The 14,473-nt window shown below is 36.0% G+C and overlaps 1 protein-coding gene across 1 annotated transcript in view; it reads right to left on the reverse strand.

Annotated features, from left to right (window-relative positions):
• LOC126236304 (ribosome biogenesis protein BRX1 homolog) overlaps positions 1–13,914 on the reverse strand; it is a 63,928-nt gene extending 50,014 nt beyond the window's left edge. Inside the window, exons 1-3 of the mRNA XM_049945505.1 lie at positions 13,724–13,914; positions 13,490–13,645; positions 716–836 (exon numbers count right to left, since the gene is read on the reverse strand). Of these exons, the coding sequence (XP_049801462.1) occupies positions 716–836; positions 13,490–13,645; positions 13,724–13,825 (379 nt within the window). The 5' untranslated portion in view covers positions 13,826–13,914. The remainder of the gene's footprint in view (positions 1–715; positions 837–13,489; positions 13,646–13,723) is intronic.
• Between the last annotated feature and the right edge of the window lie 559 nt (positions 13,915–14,473).

Here is a 14,473-nt window from a genome sequence, read left to right on the forward strand (position 1 = left end):
TGGTAGAGCTTTCTGTGTTGGGAACCGAGGTGATTGTGTCAATAGCTGACCATAAGTATCCAATGAAAATTCAACAGGCATGCAAGGTCTCACAGTAATGACTTGAAATAATTTTGTCAAATCAAAGAATACTTACGATCCGAGAATGCGAAGTTTTATCAAACAGGTAGTGGTCATAAAACATAAAGCCATGATATTTGCCATAGCAATAGAAATAATTTTGTGGTACAATATACTGCCAAAATTACAATACAAATAATGAGAGACCTTTATAACCTCGGATGACTGTCATTTAAATCACTGTGGTACTTGAATTGTTCAGTGACTGTATTGGAGCTGCTTCTTTTTGATACTAAATTTGTTGACTCCAATTTGGAACCAAAATATTCCCTTGCAACCTAGCCAAGACCTTGTGTTATGCTACAGATAGGGCAGTCACCACAACTTTCATTGCAAAAATGTAGTAAAAAAATCAGTTACAGCAGCCACAATTTAAGGCAACCTTAAATGCCTCAATAGTACCTCAAATCTCTAAGTAATATAAAATGGTTGCAATCTGAGCATTCAAAGTAGTTTATAAATTTTTATTGCTTCTTACTGGTTATCAATAAATGTGTTTCCATTGGCGGCAAGAAACTCATGCACTGCCAACCTATGTACAATTGGTACTGACTCCATTCATGACTTTTACTGTTCTTTTTAATTCTGTACTTACTGTTCTCAACCAAAAATTTTGCACATGGTCCTGTCGGTACATTTGATATCCACAAATATAAATCACGCTTATGGCGACCCTCAAACAGTATGCACTTATTGCAGTTCTTCATTTCGCATATCTGTAAAAATACATAAATATATTACAAAGAGTTACAGTTAGCCTTTAAAAATGTTGTTACATACAAAAACATAGAAAGCTTGTTCTGATAAAACACAAATACTATTAACCCACTAAGAGAAGCCTGAAAGAGGTAATTTAGCAGCAAAATATAAGCTATAAGGTAACAGGCAACTGTTTTATTTTCTGTGTACACCAATGTCGCTAACTGTCACAGAAATTCAATACCTCTAACACAATGAAAAACATTCCTACTACACCTATAAGACATCTAAGAACATATACAATGTGGTACCATCTCCAGAAAACTTTTCTTTCAACTGACTGGCAATGGAAGCCTACACAGTTATAATAATTATTTGTTTTACAACTGATGTATGTTAATCAGAAGCTCTCATTCTCTACTTTGCAGTAAACATCTTACTTCTTCCAGTAACTGTGTATTTAAAAAGTAAATACTTATTAATAATTATTTCATTCCACAATGTTCAAATCTTAAAACATGACCCTGTCCAAATTCCAGTGTTATAGTTTTGTAGCCCTGATTTTCCCAATCCTAAAAAAGTATAACTTTCCTAGAATAGAATGTTACTTAAAACTTACTCAAATTATAAAATTAAGGTTCGAGAAAATTCTCAATGAGCTTTGGAAATCTTACTGCATATTAACATTTCCACATCATAAAATGTACCCCATCATTTTGCCATTTTTGTATTTACTGTTTATGTTTTTTTACTTTTATTGTCTTTCATGTGCCCATCTGAAATATAACAATCTAGCGGAGATGCTGAGTCACAGACAGGCATCTATCTGCGACTCAGCATCTTCGCTATACGGCGATTAACAACTCTCCTTTTCATAATTTTGTGTTTTACCATTTTGTCACTTCTATTCTGTGCACAAAGTCAGACTCAGTTAGGGATACAAACTCTACACTGCAATGAGTAATCATTTTGTAATTTTCTATGTCAGCCAGTCAGTGCAACTGCTATATAATTCATCTACTTCGTTCAGTAGTTGTTTGGCCAGCTGAGATGTTGGTTCTGACCTCTTCAGTATTAGCCTTCAATACTGCTACTTAAAATCTGATCAAAGTAATAAAGGTTAACTCAAAAGAATCTTCAGCAGTGTTGCAATAAATTAGGATTTATTGTTTCCCCAATAATCATCTGAAGAATACTGGTAAATATGAACAGCCATGAGACTTAAGAGGCATCTAAGATAGGGCAGTAACCTTGCAAATTACATAAGATTAGTTGACATATAAAAATTATTTGAGAGTGTGAAACGGGAAAGACGTTGAAATCCCAGGACAAAATACGTATCAAGATAGATGGGTTATTCACAATATGCACAAGAATGAAGAAGCAACAATAAGAATGGAAGATTAAGAGGGAATATGTACAAGAAAAAACAGTAAGTATAAAAGATTATGAGAGAAGCACTCAGATCAAAAAGAATGGTTAGGTGGGGATGCATTCTTTCTCCTGTACTGCTCAACTTGGACGTTGAAACAGCAATGAAGGAAATAAAAGAGAGATTCAGATGTGGGATTAAAAGTATATCAATGATAAGATTCACTGACGACATCATTATCCTCAGTGAAAATGAAGGAGAATCACGGGATCTGTTGAAGATTACATTGTTATACTGTGTCGAGAGGAAGGTCCGATAAGAATCATTGGCTCTGGCAGGTGACTATGTTAATGGCTGCTGTCATGTCACCTTTCAGTGCATATATTCACAGTTTTGTTGTTAGTTGCCGAAGCCAACAAATGTTAAAGAAGAAGGGGGGAGGGCGGTGGGGGTGACTTTACAGTGACACATTAATCTGTAGCTTAGCCCGAGGTATAGGTTAGGTTGCAAGATAACAGTTTGATTGTGAGTTTGCAAAGCCAACGAATGTGATACTAGAAAAATCTGGTTGTAGTGACTGATCTGTAGCTCTACACGATGTCTAGGTTAGACTGGAAGGTAACAGTCTGGTTGTGAGCTGGCGAAGCCAAAGAATCTGATACTTAAATAAAACTTGGTTGTTGTGAGAGACTGATCTGTAACTTGGCCCATTTGAAAAATGTTTCCAATAATACCCTGTTACAGTCACTGCAATTTTTACAAAGTTTGTTGCACATTTCCTATGTCATTGGTCAAAGCTGACATCCATATCAAACATTCCTGTACATCCATTATACTTGGCATTTCAATTATCCATAGTGAGGAGACCCTCAAAGATGCAGACCATGTCAAAGCAAGAATACATAATACATATTTATACAAAAAGGATGTGCCAATATCTCTCAACTTGGCACAAAGCAAGTAAATGTACAATACAATGAGGTGTGTACAGATTACAAAACAAGAACAGACAAAAGTAATGGAGGTGTCAGAAATGAGATTAACAATAAACCTATATTACACAATGAACAAGTCTCAGACAATTTTTTTGATGCATATTATGATATATATGATACATAAACTACAAAAAATGCAAGGATGACCAATACGCAACTTTTACCATAAAGTAATTGACCTAATTCAACAATAATTAACATTAAAAATTACCTGTGTACGTCACTGCACCTTAATACATTTATACATTAGATATGTATTTTGGGGTGTCTCCCTTAATGGCCTCGTACTATATCTTTATCAGATGAGTTAATGGTAGAGGGAATAAGGGAGATTTACTTGGAGTCCAGATAGGATTAAAATTTTTATGTATCAGTATCGGATTTTCTGACATTGCAGCAGAACAAACCACACGGCAAAGTACGTGCCTTGGCAAGATCTTTCAATGAACTGTATCATAGAAACTGCATATTTTTGTAATACTTAAGTATCCACAAAATATGGTCGCCAGCTTCCAAAACACTGAAATTAAGACAGTGGCTGCTTGACTTGCTGCAGTCAGCCAGCCACGGTGAGCACAGGACACATGATGAACTTAGTCAATTACAGTGTGCACAGCATAAGTGATGATCTCAGCCAATTACAATATCACTGTGTCTTTGTATGAACTCACACAAATAAGATGAACTAAGTTTTCACATACAATTTTAGTTGTCACAAATATTGGCTGTTCTTCGACTAACATACATAATTTGTACTTTATTAAATTACTTTTGTTATTTTCGTTTAATATGATGGCAACTTCAATTTCTCTGGAAGTCTTTCAGTGAATGTTATCATTTGCATTCATCATTTTCCTTTATATCATCTTAATCCAAGTTGTTTAGTTAATGCAACTACTCTACCTCTATTGTTTCAATGAGACAAAAAATGTCACTATTGTCATTTCAGTGCTTTACTGTTTCACCACTAGAGTTGTATGTACAAAAGATACTAACAGTTTTGATCAACTCTTGTTATTTTTGCTTATGTTTAGACCCATCACTGCCGCCTCTGCGATATATTTCTGGAATTCATCAGAAAATGACTTCTCTCAATCAATAACACACGCAGAAAGATTGCACATTTTATTAATTATGTCGGCTGAAATACCTAAGTAAATTGCAAACAGTCAGGGTCTACTATTTCTTCCCTCTAGCATCTGCCCTTTTCATTTATATCTATAGCATGTTCCATTGGGAGGGCATCTCTCAGCATATGTTAGTGCAGGACATCAAAGAGCACTGCTATTAAAATATATAAAATATTTTTAGCAAAAGGGCTAAATCCAGTACTATTTTCACCATGTGCAGATATATATAGTTAAGAAGTGTATTTTAGCAACTGCTGCACAATACATATATTCATTAAGGTCATTTGTTGTTATAAACACTTTTACTTTAACAAAAAAATATTGAAATGCACGAACCTAACAATGTGGACTTAAACAGAATTCTACAAACACTTCATGGTATATAGAACAGAGTCAGACACACAGCTGAATGTGTAGCTGACATCCTGGCAGAGCATACCTATTATAGTGTTTTATAGAAATGTGAAGTTGAAGACTGTACTGAGAAACATTATCTGGAAAAAGGTCCACTTATTCACAAGAACTCCAGAAGTTAAGGTTCTGTTATTTTATAAATTTTATACCTGGAATTCAATATCATTCCACAATGATAAATTATCTCATTGTATTGAACTACAAAATCTTAAACATGGCTGCGAATCAGCAACTGTAAGTCTGAAGAGGCTGAAACAATCAGCCAACCTGTTAGCCCTAAAATGTATATAACCATTTACAAAAATTATTCTTACATACATACAAAATATTAACAGAAAAATATTTGCAAGGTAAGTATGCCAATTGTTACATCACATGATGGTACATTAGATTAGCTGAAGCCAAGCGGCTCTTGTCATACATATAAAACTGACCAAACAAGAATTATCACAACCCATGGCTTTAGGTAGCAGCCAGATTACATTTAGTTAAATAGCATAATTTTACATTAAAGCAGTACGACAATCCCTTGTAGAGGCAATTTCATGCATAATGTAAAATGCTGTTATTTAACACAAGCAAGGCACAGTTCTTACGCTCCTGTACTTTGCACCCTCTGCAACCCAGTTTTTCCTGGTTGCTTGAGCCTATATATTTGTAACAGTTGACCTTTGTCTCTGGCATGATGTATGCTTACCTTATGCAAATATTTTATTCTGTGATTCCTGTTATAATTTTATGTTGACAAGAGCCTCTACCAGTGGGCATTTACCATTGAGCATTCATTCTGAAGTACACTACATGTAATATGGCTTGGGATCAATCTTGTTTTATCAGTTTTATATACGACAAAACCCACTCGGCATCAGTTAATCTAATGTACCATCATGTGATTTAACAAGTGAGTACGCTTACCTTGCAAATATTTTTCTATTGATATTTTGTTATGTTTGTAAAAATTATTTATGTAATTGGTTGTATGCATTTTAGGGCCCATTCCCTCTGAAGAAGATATTTTTAGAAATATTGAAACCTAGGTCAAGGGCTAGTAAACCTTTGTTTTCCAACTGGTTGCCTACTTTTTTTTCAACCTGTTTCTATTGAACTACTTTCCCTCCCGTGGGACACCAGCTTATCAAAGGCACCTTCAGTGCAAGGCAGGAAAGTCTGCCTGCTCCTAGAAAGTCAAGGGCTGCGCCGATGGTAGCATAGCTATCAACAGGGTCACCAAGGCTGGAGACAAGCGCCAGGTAAAGTGTGTCTCACAACATACGGCAGGGATGACTCAAAAGGTGTAGGGATGCAAACCTTCCTAGGGGAATAAACTTTTTACATCATTGACTGGCTAATTCCAGTACAAAACAGAGTGCGCAGAAGTTGTATAAATTGAATCCTTTAAGTCTTTAGGCCTTTCACATACATTTTGGAGCCATTTAAAATGCTTGAAAAATGAGTCTGCTACTCATCTTTCAAAATTAAACTTATGTTAAATAAGACTAGGTTTTGATTTTTATGAACCTGTTATGTGACAATGAAGCAATAAAACAGGTTTTATGTATGGCAAAAATCTTCACCTGTTTATAAAACCTGTTCAACCTAAAAGTGGAAGCTTTCCTTTTCAGGGAATGTAGAACTATATGGTATGAATCAAAAGAAAAAAAATCTAAACTTTATGGATTGGCAGTTTTGTAATAATAAAAATAATAATAATTTGTAGTCCACAAATCTATCAGCAACTCTGTCATTGACTTCCAGTCTGTCTCAGAATGTATATCAACGCTCTCCATCAAATCGGCCAACAAAGCATATACCTTGATCAACGCACACGCACCCACCAATAACTATAACAAGAAGAACCCCCAGAAAGTGGATGACTTCTGGAATGACCTTGAAGAGACGACAAACAAAACTGCCAAACACCATGTAATAATCTTGTTAAGCGACTTTAACGCACAATTAGGCAAAGAGAAAAAATACAGGAAAATCACCGGAATCCATACAGCTCACAAGAGAACTAACAAGAATGGGGAAAGATTGATAAACTTTTGCGAAAATTTCAGCCTCGTAATTATGTCAACACAATTTAAAAAACCCAACAAGAAACTGTATACTTGGAAGTCGCCCAACACAATGTTAGATGAATTCCAGATAGACCATGTGGCCATCTCCAAGAGTAACACAACAGAAATTCTGAATGTGAAAATGAGAAGAGGATTTTTTTGAATCAGACCACCATCTTCTACAGATAAAGACCAGATTACAACCTAATAGAAAAAAGCCAAAACTAAACAAAGTGCTGAGACCAGACCCCGAATACATAAAACTCAACAAGGAAAACATCTTACAGGAAATCAGTCAGACAAACACCACAAAGTGGACAGAACTTGTGGACGTCCTCAAATCCACGATGAAATTGGGTCAACCCCTGAGGAGGAGAAAACACAGGTGGTGGAATATAATATGTGACCAAGCAATAGAAGAAAGGACCAATGCCTGGAAAAACTTCAATAGTCAAAAAACATCAGAAAAATGGCAACAATTTCTAGTAACCCGAAAACAAACATCGAAAACAATTCGGAGGGAAAAAAGAAATTATGACAAACGGCGACTAGATAAGATAGAACAAGACTTTAAGAAGAACAACACCAGGGATTTTTATAAGACGTTTAAAGAACATATTGCATGATACCAGCCACCCAATCTTTGCTTCAAGAAACCGGATGGTTCACTAGAAACTAACACGAAGAATAACTGCCAAATCCTCGCAGACCATTTCAACAAACTTCTCAACTGCGAAAGACCTACAGAGGATATTCACTACCAGACATCTACACCAAATCCCGACGCTAAACCACCAACCATCAACGAAATAGCAGAACAAACAATAGAGCCCCAGGAGAAGATGGAATTATTGCAGAACTATGGAAGTTAAATGATGAAAGATTAACAGGAAAAATCCACAAAGTCATATTAAACATTTGAGAAACAGAACAGATCCCTTCTGAATGGAAATGCGCACTCATCCATCCACTCCACAAAAAAAGGGGAAAAAAACGGAACCAAATAATTACAGGGGTATCTCACTCGTGCCGGTCACATATAAAATCCTATCAAAAGTTCTCATGAATAGATTAGAAGAACACGATGACCCACAAATAGGAGAATACCAGGCTGGTTTTCGCAAGGGACGATCCTGCATAGAACAGATCTGGAATCTGAAAATGATTCTCCAGATGAGAAACACCCGAAACACAGTGGTCACTTTTGTAGATTTTAGAAAGGCCTACGACTCAATAGACAGAGTAGCGCTCTGCAACATGGTGGAAGAATTCAGAATTGACAGAAAGACAAGAGCAATCATTCAGCAAACATTAACTGACAGTCTCCAAAGTCAAATTTATGGGGGATATCTCTGAACCATTTGAAATCCAAACTGGAGTGCGACAGGGTGACGGACTTTTGCCATTACTCTTTAATATCATTCTTGAAAAAATTATCAGGCCATGGAAAAAGAAGTCAAAGGAATCCAAATTGGCATTAGAAAAGATAATAGATTCAATGTGAAGTGTTTAGCTTTTGCAGATGACCTTGCAATCCTCACAAATAATAGAAAAGAAGCCACTAACGCCATAGAGAAGTTACACGAAATTCCACAAGGAACTGGCCTGCAAATTTCATATGAGAAAACCCAGTACATAGAAAAGAGTGCCACAAGACAAATTGCCTATTATGACAACCCATGGGAAAATCGTACAAGTACCACATTTTAAGTACCTGGGAGAAATCATCCAGCCATCAGGGATCAACCTAAAGGCCAATGAGGAAAGAATAAAAAAACTACAGAAATCATATAAACTCACGTGGAACTATTATAACATAAAGTCCATATCCATTAATGCAAAATTGAGGCACTACAAGACTGCCTTACTTCCGGAGGCACTGTATGCATATGAAACAACACAAATAAGTGGGCAAACTAAAATCAAATAAATAGAGAAACAAGAAAGGAAAATTCTCAGGAAAATTTTTGGCCCGATACAAGGGCAAGGAATCTGGAAGAAGAGACCAACATCAGAATTATATAAATACACAGACATGATTACAGATACAATAAGGAAAAGAAGAATGCAGCTCTACGGACATATCCACAGGTTGAATGAAAACAGAATTTCAAAGCAAATCCTTAAAGTCATCAACTCAAGCAGAGGAAAAACAAAATGGATAAAAGAAGTTGAAGAGGACCACAGACAAGCACACATAACAGTAAACGATGTAGAAAATAGAACTCAATTCAGGAACATAGTGAAAAAACAAATTTGACACCACAACACAGAAGAGACCAGGATGCAAATGGACAGCGGAGCGAAAGAAACAACACAGTGAACACATGAAGAAAATTTGGGCTCAGAAAAAACCATAAACAATCATCATAAAGGAATTCAAGTTCAAACGCTCTCTTTAAATGGGAATAATGTAAAATAATAATAATAATAATAAAAGAATAGGCCTCCGGTATGTTCTGCCAGCCGAAAAAGGCGACGAAAAGAACAAACCACTAATAGGGCTAACCCCCTTTTAGTGTCATTAGTTGGTTCAGGACAGAACTAAAGAAGCCTCGGACAAGCGCCGTCATGGTCGGGGACGACGCTTGAACCCTATGGCCGCCCACAATGGTAATGACACTGCTAGCCAACTGGAAAATGATTTAAATCCAAATAGAGGTGTTTTGCAGGATATGCTTCCTGCAACCACCCTAGAAGGAAAACAAAGAGGATGAGATGGTCAGATGAAGTTAATCGACACCTCATGTTCTGTTATTACCAAGCAACAAACCTAGGAACCAACACAACTGGATACAGATCACAAGTATACACAACATTTATTACCAGATACCCAGAATTAAATTTTTTAACAGAACAACGACTAGCTGATCAGATCCGTGTAATAATCAAAAATAACAGGATACCCCAGTCAGAATTAGAAAACATCAAACAAGTACAACAAATACTGGAACAAAATAATGTGCAATCAGAAGAAGAAAATAAAGTAATGGACTCAAACATCTCAGAGCAAACAAACAAAGAACAACACGCATCAATTAAACAATCAGAGGAAAACGAAATCTTAAGACAGCCACCAGAACTAGCACAAATAGAACACAAAGTGACACATGTTAGATATAGAAGAAAAATTTCAGCTGACATATGTAGAATACAAAGACACAAATACAGACATTAGACCATTCATGCATAGACCGCCAAATAACCCACAAGTCGAAACAACAATAGAAACTATCAACACAATCATACACAACAAAATAAATGAAAACACAACTATGGAAGAGTTACAACTACTGGTTTATATAGGAGCACTCAGTACACTAAATATACACATTAGGCAGAGATCAGAACCAACCAACACACAGAAGAAACCCACAAAACCAGCATGGCAACACAGGCTACAGATCAGAATAGAAAAACTGAGAAAAGACATCGGACAGCTAACACAATTTATAAGAAATGAAATGTCAGACAAAAAACGAAAAAGGTTAGGTAAAATCTCACAACAAGAAGCGATAGAGCAATTAGATGAAAAGAAGCAGAAATTACAAGCACTGGCCAAACGACTTCGAAGATACAAAAAAAGTGAAAATAGAAGGAAACAAAACCAAACATTCAACACAAACCAAAAGAATTTTTACCAGACAATAGATAACACACACATTAAAACAGACAATCCCCCAAACATAGCAGACATGGAACACTTCTGGAGCAACATATGGTCAAACCCGGTACAACATAACAGGCACGCACGGTGGATACAAGCAGAAACAGACACATACATGATGATACCACAAATGCCTGAAGTGATAATTTTGCAACATGAAGTCACCCAAGCAATTAATTCTACTCACAATTGTAAAGCCCATGGAAAAGATAAAATAGCAAATTTCTGGCTAAAAAAGTTCACCTCAATACATTCACATCTAACTAAATTATTTAACAGTTACATTGTAGACCCATACACATTCCCTGATACACTTACACATGGAATAACTTAGCTGAAACCTAAAGATCAAGCAGACACAGCAAACCCAGCTAAATATTGCCCCATAACATGCCTACCAACAATATACAAAATATTAACTTCTGTCATTACACAGAAATTAATGACACATACGACACAGAACAAAATTATAAATGAAGAACAAAAAGGCTGTTGCAAAGGAGCACGAGGATGTAAAGAGCAACTGATAATAGATGCAGAGGTGACATATCAAGCTAAAACTAAACAAAGGTCACTACACTACGCATACATTGATTACCAAAAAGCTTTTGATAGTGTACCCCACTCATGGTTACTACAAATATTGGAAATATACAAAGTAGATCCTAAATTGATACAGTTCCTAAACATAGTAATGAAAAATTGGAAAACCACACTTAATATCCAAACAAATTCAAATAATATCACATCACAGCCAATACAGATTAAGCGTGGAATATACCAAGGAGACTCATTAAGTCCTTTCTGGTTCTGCCTTGCTCTGAACCCACTATCCAACATGCTAAATAATACAAATTATGGATACAATATTACTGGAACATACCCACACAAAATCACACATCTGCTATACATGGATGATCTAAAACTACTGGCAGCAACAAATCAACAACTCAACCAATTACTAAAGATAACAGAAGTATTCAGCAATGATATAAATATGGCTTTTGGAACAGACAAATGTAAGAAAAATAGCATAGTCAAGGGAAAACACACTAAACAAGAAGATTACATATTGGATAACCACAGCGACTGCATAGAAGCGATGGAAAAAACAGATGCCTATAAATATCTAGGATACAGACAAAAAATAGGAATAGATAATACAAATATTAAAGAAGAACTAAAAGAAAAATATAGACAAAGACTAACAAAAATACTGAAAACAGAATTGACAGCAAGAAACAAGACAAAAGCTATAAATACTTATGCTATACCAATATTGACCTACTCATTTGGAGTAGTGAAATGGAGTAACACAGACCTAGAAGCACTCAATACACTTACACGATCACAATGCCACAAATATAGAATACATCACATACATTCAGCAACTGAAAGATTCACATTAAGCAGAAAGCAAGGAGGAAGGGGATTTATTGACATAAAAAACCTACATTATGGACAGGTAGACAATTTAAGAAAATTCTTTCTAGAACGAGCAGAAACTAGCAAAATACACAAGGCAATCACTCATATAAATACATCGGCTACACCACTGCAATTTCATAACCACTTCTACAACCCTTTAGATCACATAACATCAACAGATACGAAGAAAGTAAATTGGAAAAAGAAAACACTACATGGCAAGCACCCGTATCATCTAACAAGGCCACACATCGATCAAGACGCATCCAACACATGGCTAAGAAAAGGCAATATATACAGTGAGACAGAAGGATTCATGATTGCAATACAGGATCAAACAATAAACACCAGATATTACAGCAAGCATATTATTAATGATCCCAATACCACAACAGATAAATGCAGACTTTGCAAACAACAAATAGAAACAGTAGATCACATAACAAGCGGATGTACAATACTAGCAAATACAGAATACCCCAGAAGACATGACAATGTAGCAAAAATAATACATCAACAGCTTGCCTTACAACATAAACTTATAAAACAACACTTTCCCCACATACAAGTATGCACCACAAAATGTACTGGAGAATGATGAATACAAATTATACTGGAACAGAACCATTATAACACATAAAACACCACCACATAACAAACCTGACATCATACTCACAAAAAAAGAAGAAATTAACACAACTAATCGAAATATCCATACCCAATACAACAAATATACAAAAGAAAAATACATCCAACTGGCTGAGGAAGTCAAGGACATGTGGCATCAGGATAAAGTTGACATACCAATTATACTATCTACTACAGGAGTCATACCACACAATATCCACCAGTACATCAATGCAATACAGCTACATCCAAACTTATATATACAACTACAGAAATCCGTAATCATTGATACATGTTCAATTACCCGAAAGTTCCTAAATGCAATGTAACATATACTGTACAGTTAAAAGGAAGTCACGCTTGATCAAGGTCCACGTCACTTTCCACTTTTGACCAGACATAACGTCTGAGAAAAGAAAGGAAGAATAATAAAGTTCAGAATGCTATAGTAAAAGAACTTTGACAGACAAGTCCAAATGGAAGATTTCTTTGTAATCATAAAGCAATGACATTTCAAATAAAAGACCAACAAAATATCTAGAACTGTTACAGAGATAAATCATAATTCGAATCTTCAAAATGGTAAGCGCAATGTCACCTTTGAAGGGCTGTATCTCTGAGCAGAAATTTTTTTGGAGAAACCAAAAAAACACGTGTTCCTTACCTAGTCCATTTCAGCATATGCTACATTCTATAACATCAGAGACGATGAAGGTAAGATTTTTTTTGTAAGCCTGCCAGAAGTGATATGGACTATGCCAACTACAGTGTAATAGTTTCACGGCTACCGGATAATTTCTGCCGTAATGTCATTTCAGAAGTGTATGAGGGGATGCCCAAAGTGCAATTGACCAACCACCTCCCCAATAAATTTGCGACTATAGTGACATTCATGATACACAAAAAAAAGACATGGTCATACTTCTAATATTTCTCGAATGGGACTTATTTGTGAGAACTGCAATTCAAAGTTTTACCTCGTTCACGACGAACAAATTTTCTGTTCTTTCCATTTTACTTTCAGGTTTACAGTGTGGCATCAACGTTTTAATATCTTCCATGAGATGCCTGTCCCTATGTGAAATGCGCCGTGTTGCGAACACGAGCACGCGTTGCTTGTTAATCCATTTCACCTGGACAAAAGGAAATATTGCAATGAGAACTCAGAAACATAAAAATTCTGAACTGTCAGCTACAATCAATTGTAAAACCTTCTTCGGCACAGGTTCGTCAGAATATCGTGTAGTAGGCAGCGCAATTCCATCTGATTCCTCTTTGTCATTCGCTGTTTCCTGCCAGGTCCGCTTCACCATTACTCCGAATCTTCCAAACAAACCACGTGCGTACAACACTCACGTCTTGACTTATTAAACACAGAGAAATTGAAAACAAACGCAAAGATTCTGACAACTGAAAGATGATTTACTAATCACACGCATTATCGAGGATAAATATACGTTACAGAAAATGCCTATCGACAATCGATACCAGCATATAAGCTATCGCAAAAAATTGTGATGAGTAGGTTTACATGTATTGAAAGTTGAACCACAGTCTAACAGTCTAACCAGTACGAGTGTCTAACATCTTAGACTGTGGTTGAACCTAAACAACGAGGAAATAACATACTAGCCCGACTAATACGACAGTCCGAAAAGTTAAAAGCCTTCGTCTTACTGGAGTTATTTCATTTCCCCAAGAGCACTCATAACCTTTACCTAGCAGCAAGTAGCATCCATTCAGTAATTTGTTTCTTTCGTTGACTTTCATAGTTGTCGGTCCACTCTTCACTGGAATGTATAAAAGCGTGCTTCGTCAGCGTTCTTTGGCTTACTGGTACAAAAAATGGTGCCTTGAGAAATCGAGAGATGAATTTTACAACGATAGAGAATAAAAGAAGATATTTATAAATAACGCCTTCAAATATAGAAATGTATCCTCAGAGATCAAATATCAAACAA

This window comes from Schistocerca nitens, chromosome 2 (assembly GCF_023898315.1).
Source record: "Schistocerca nitens isolate TAMUIC-IGC-003100 chromosome 2, iqSchNite1.1, whole genome shotgun sequence".
Taxonomy (NCBI): domain Eukaryota; kingdom Metazoa; phylum Arthropoda; class Insecta; order Orthoptera; family Acrididae; genus Schistocerca; species Schistocerca nitens.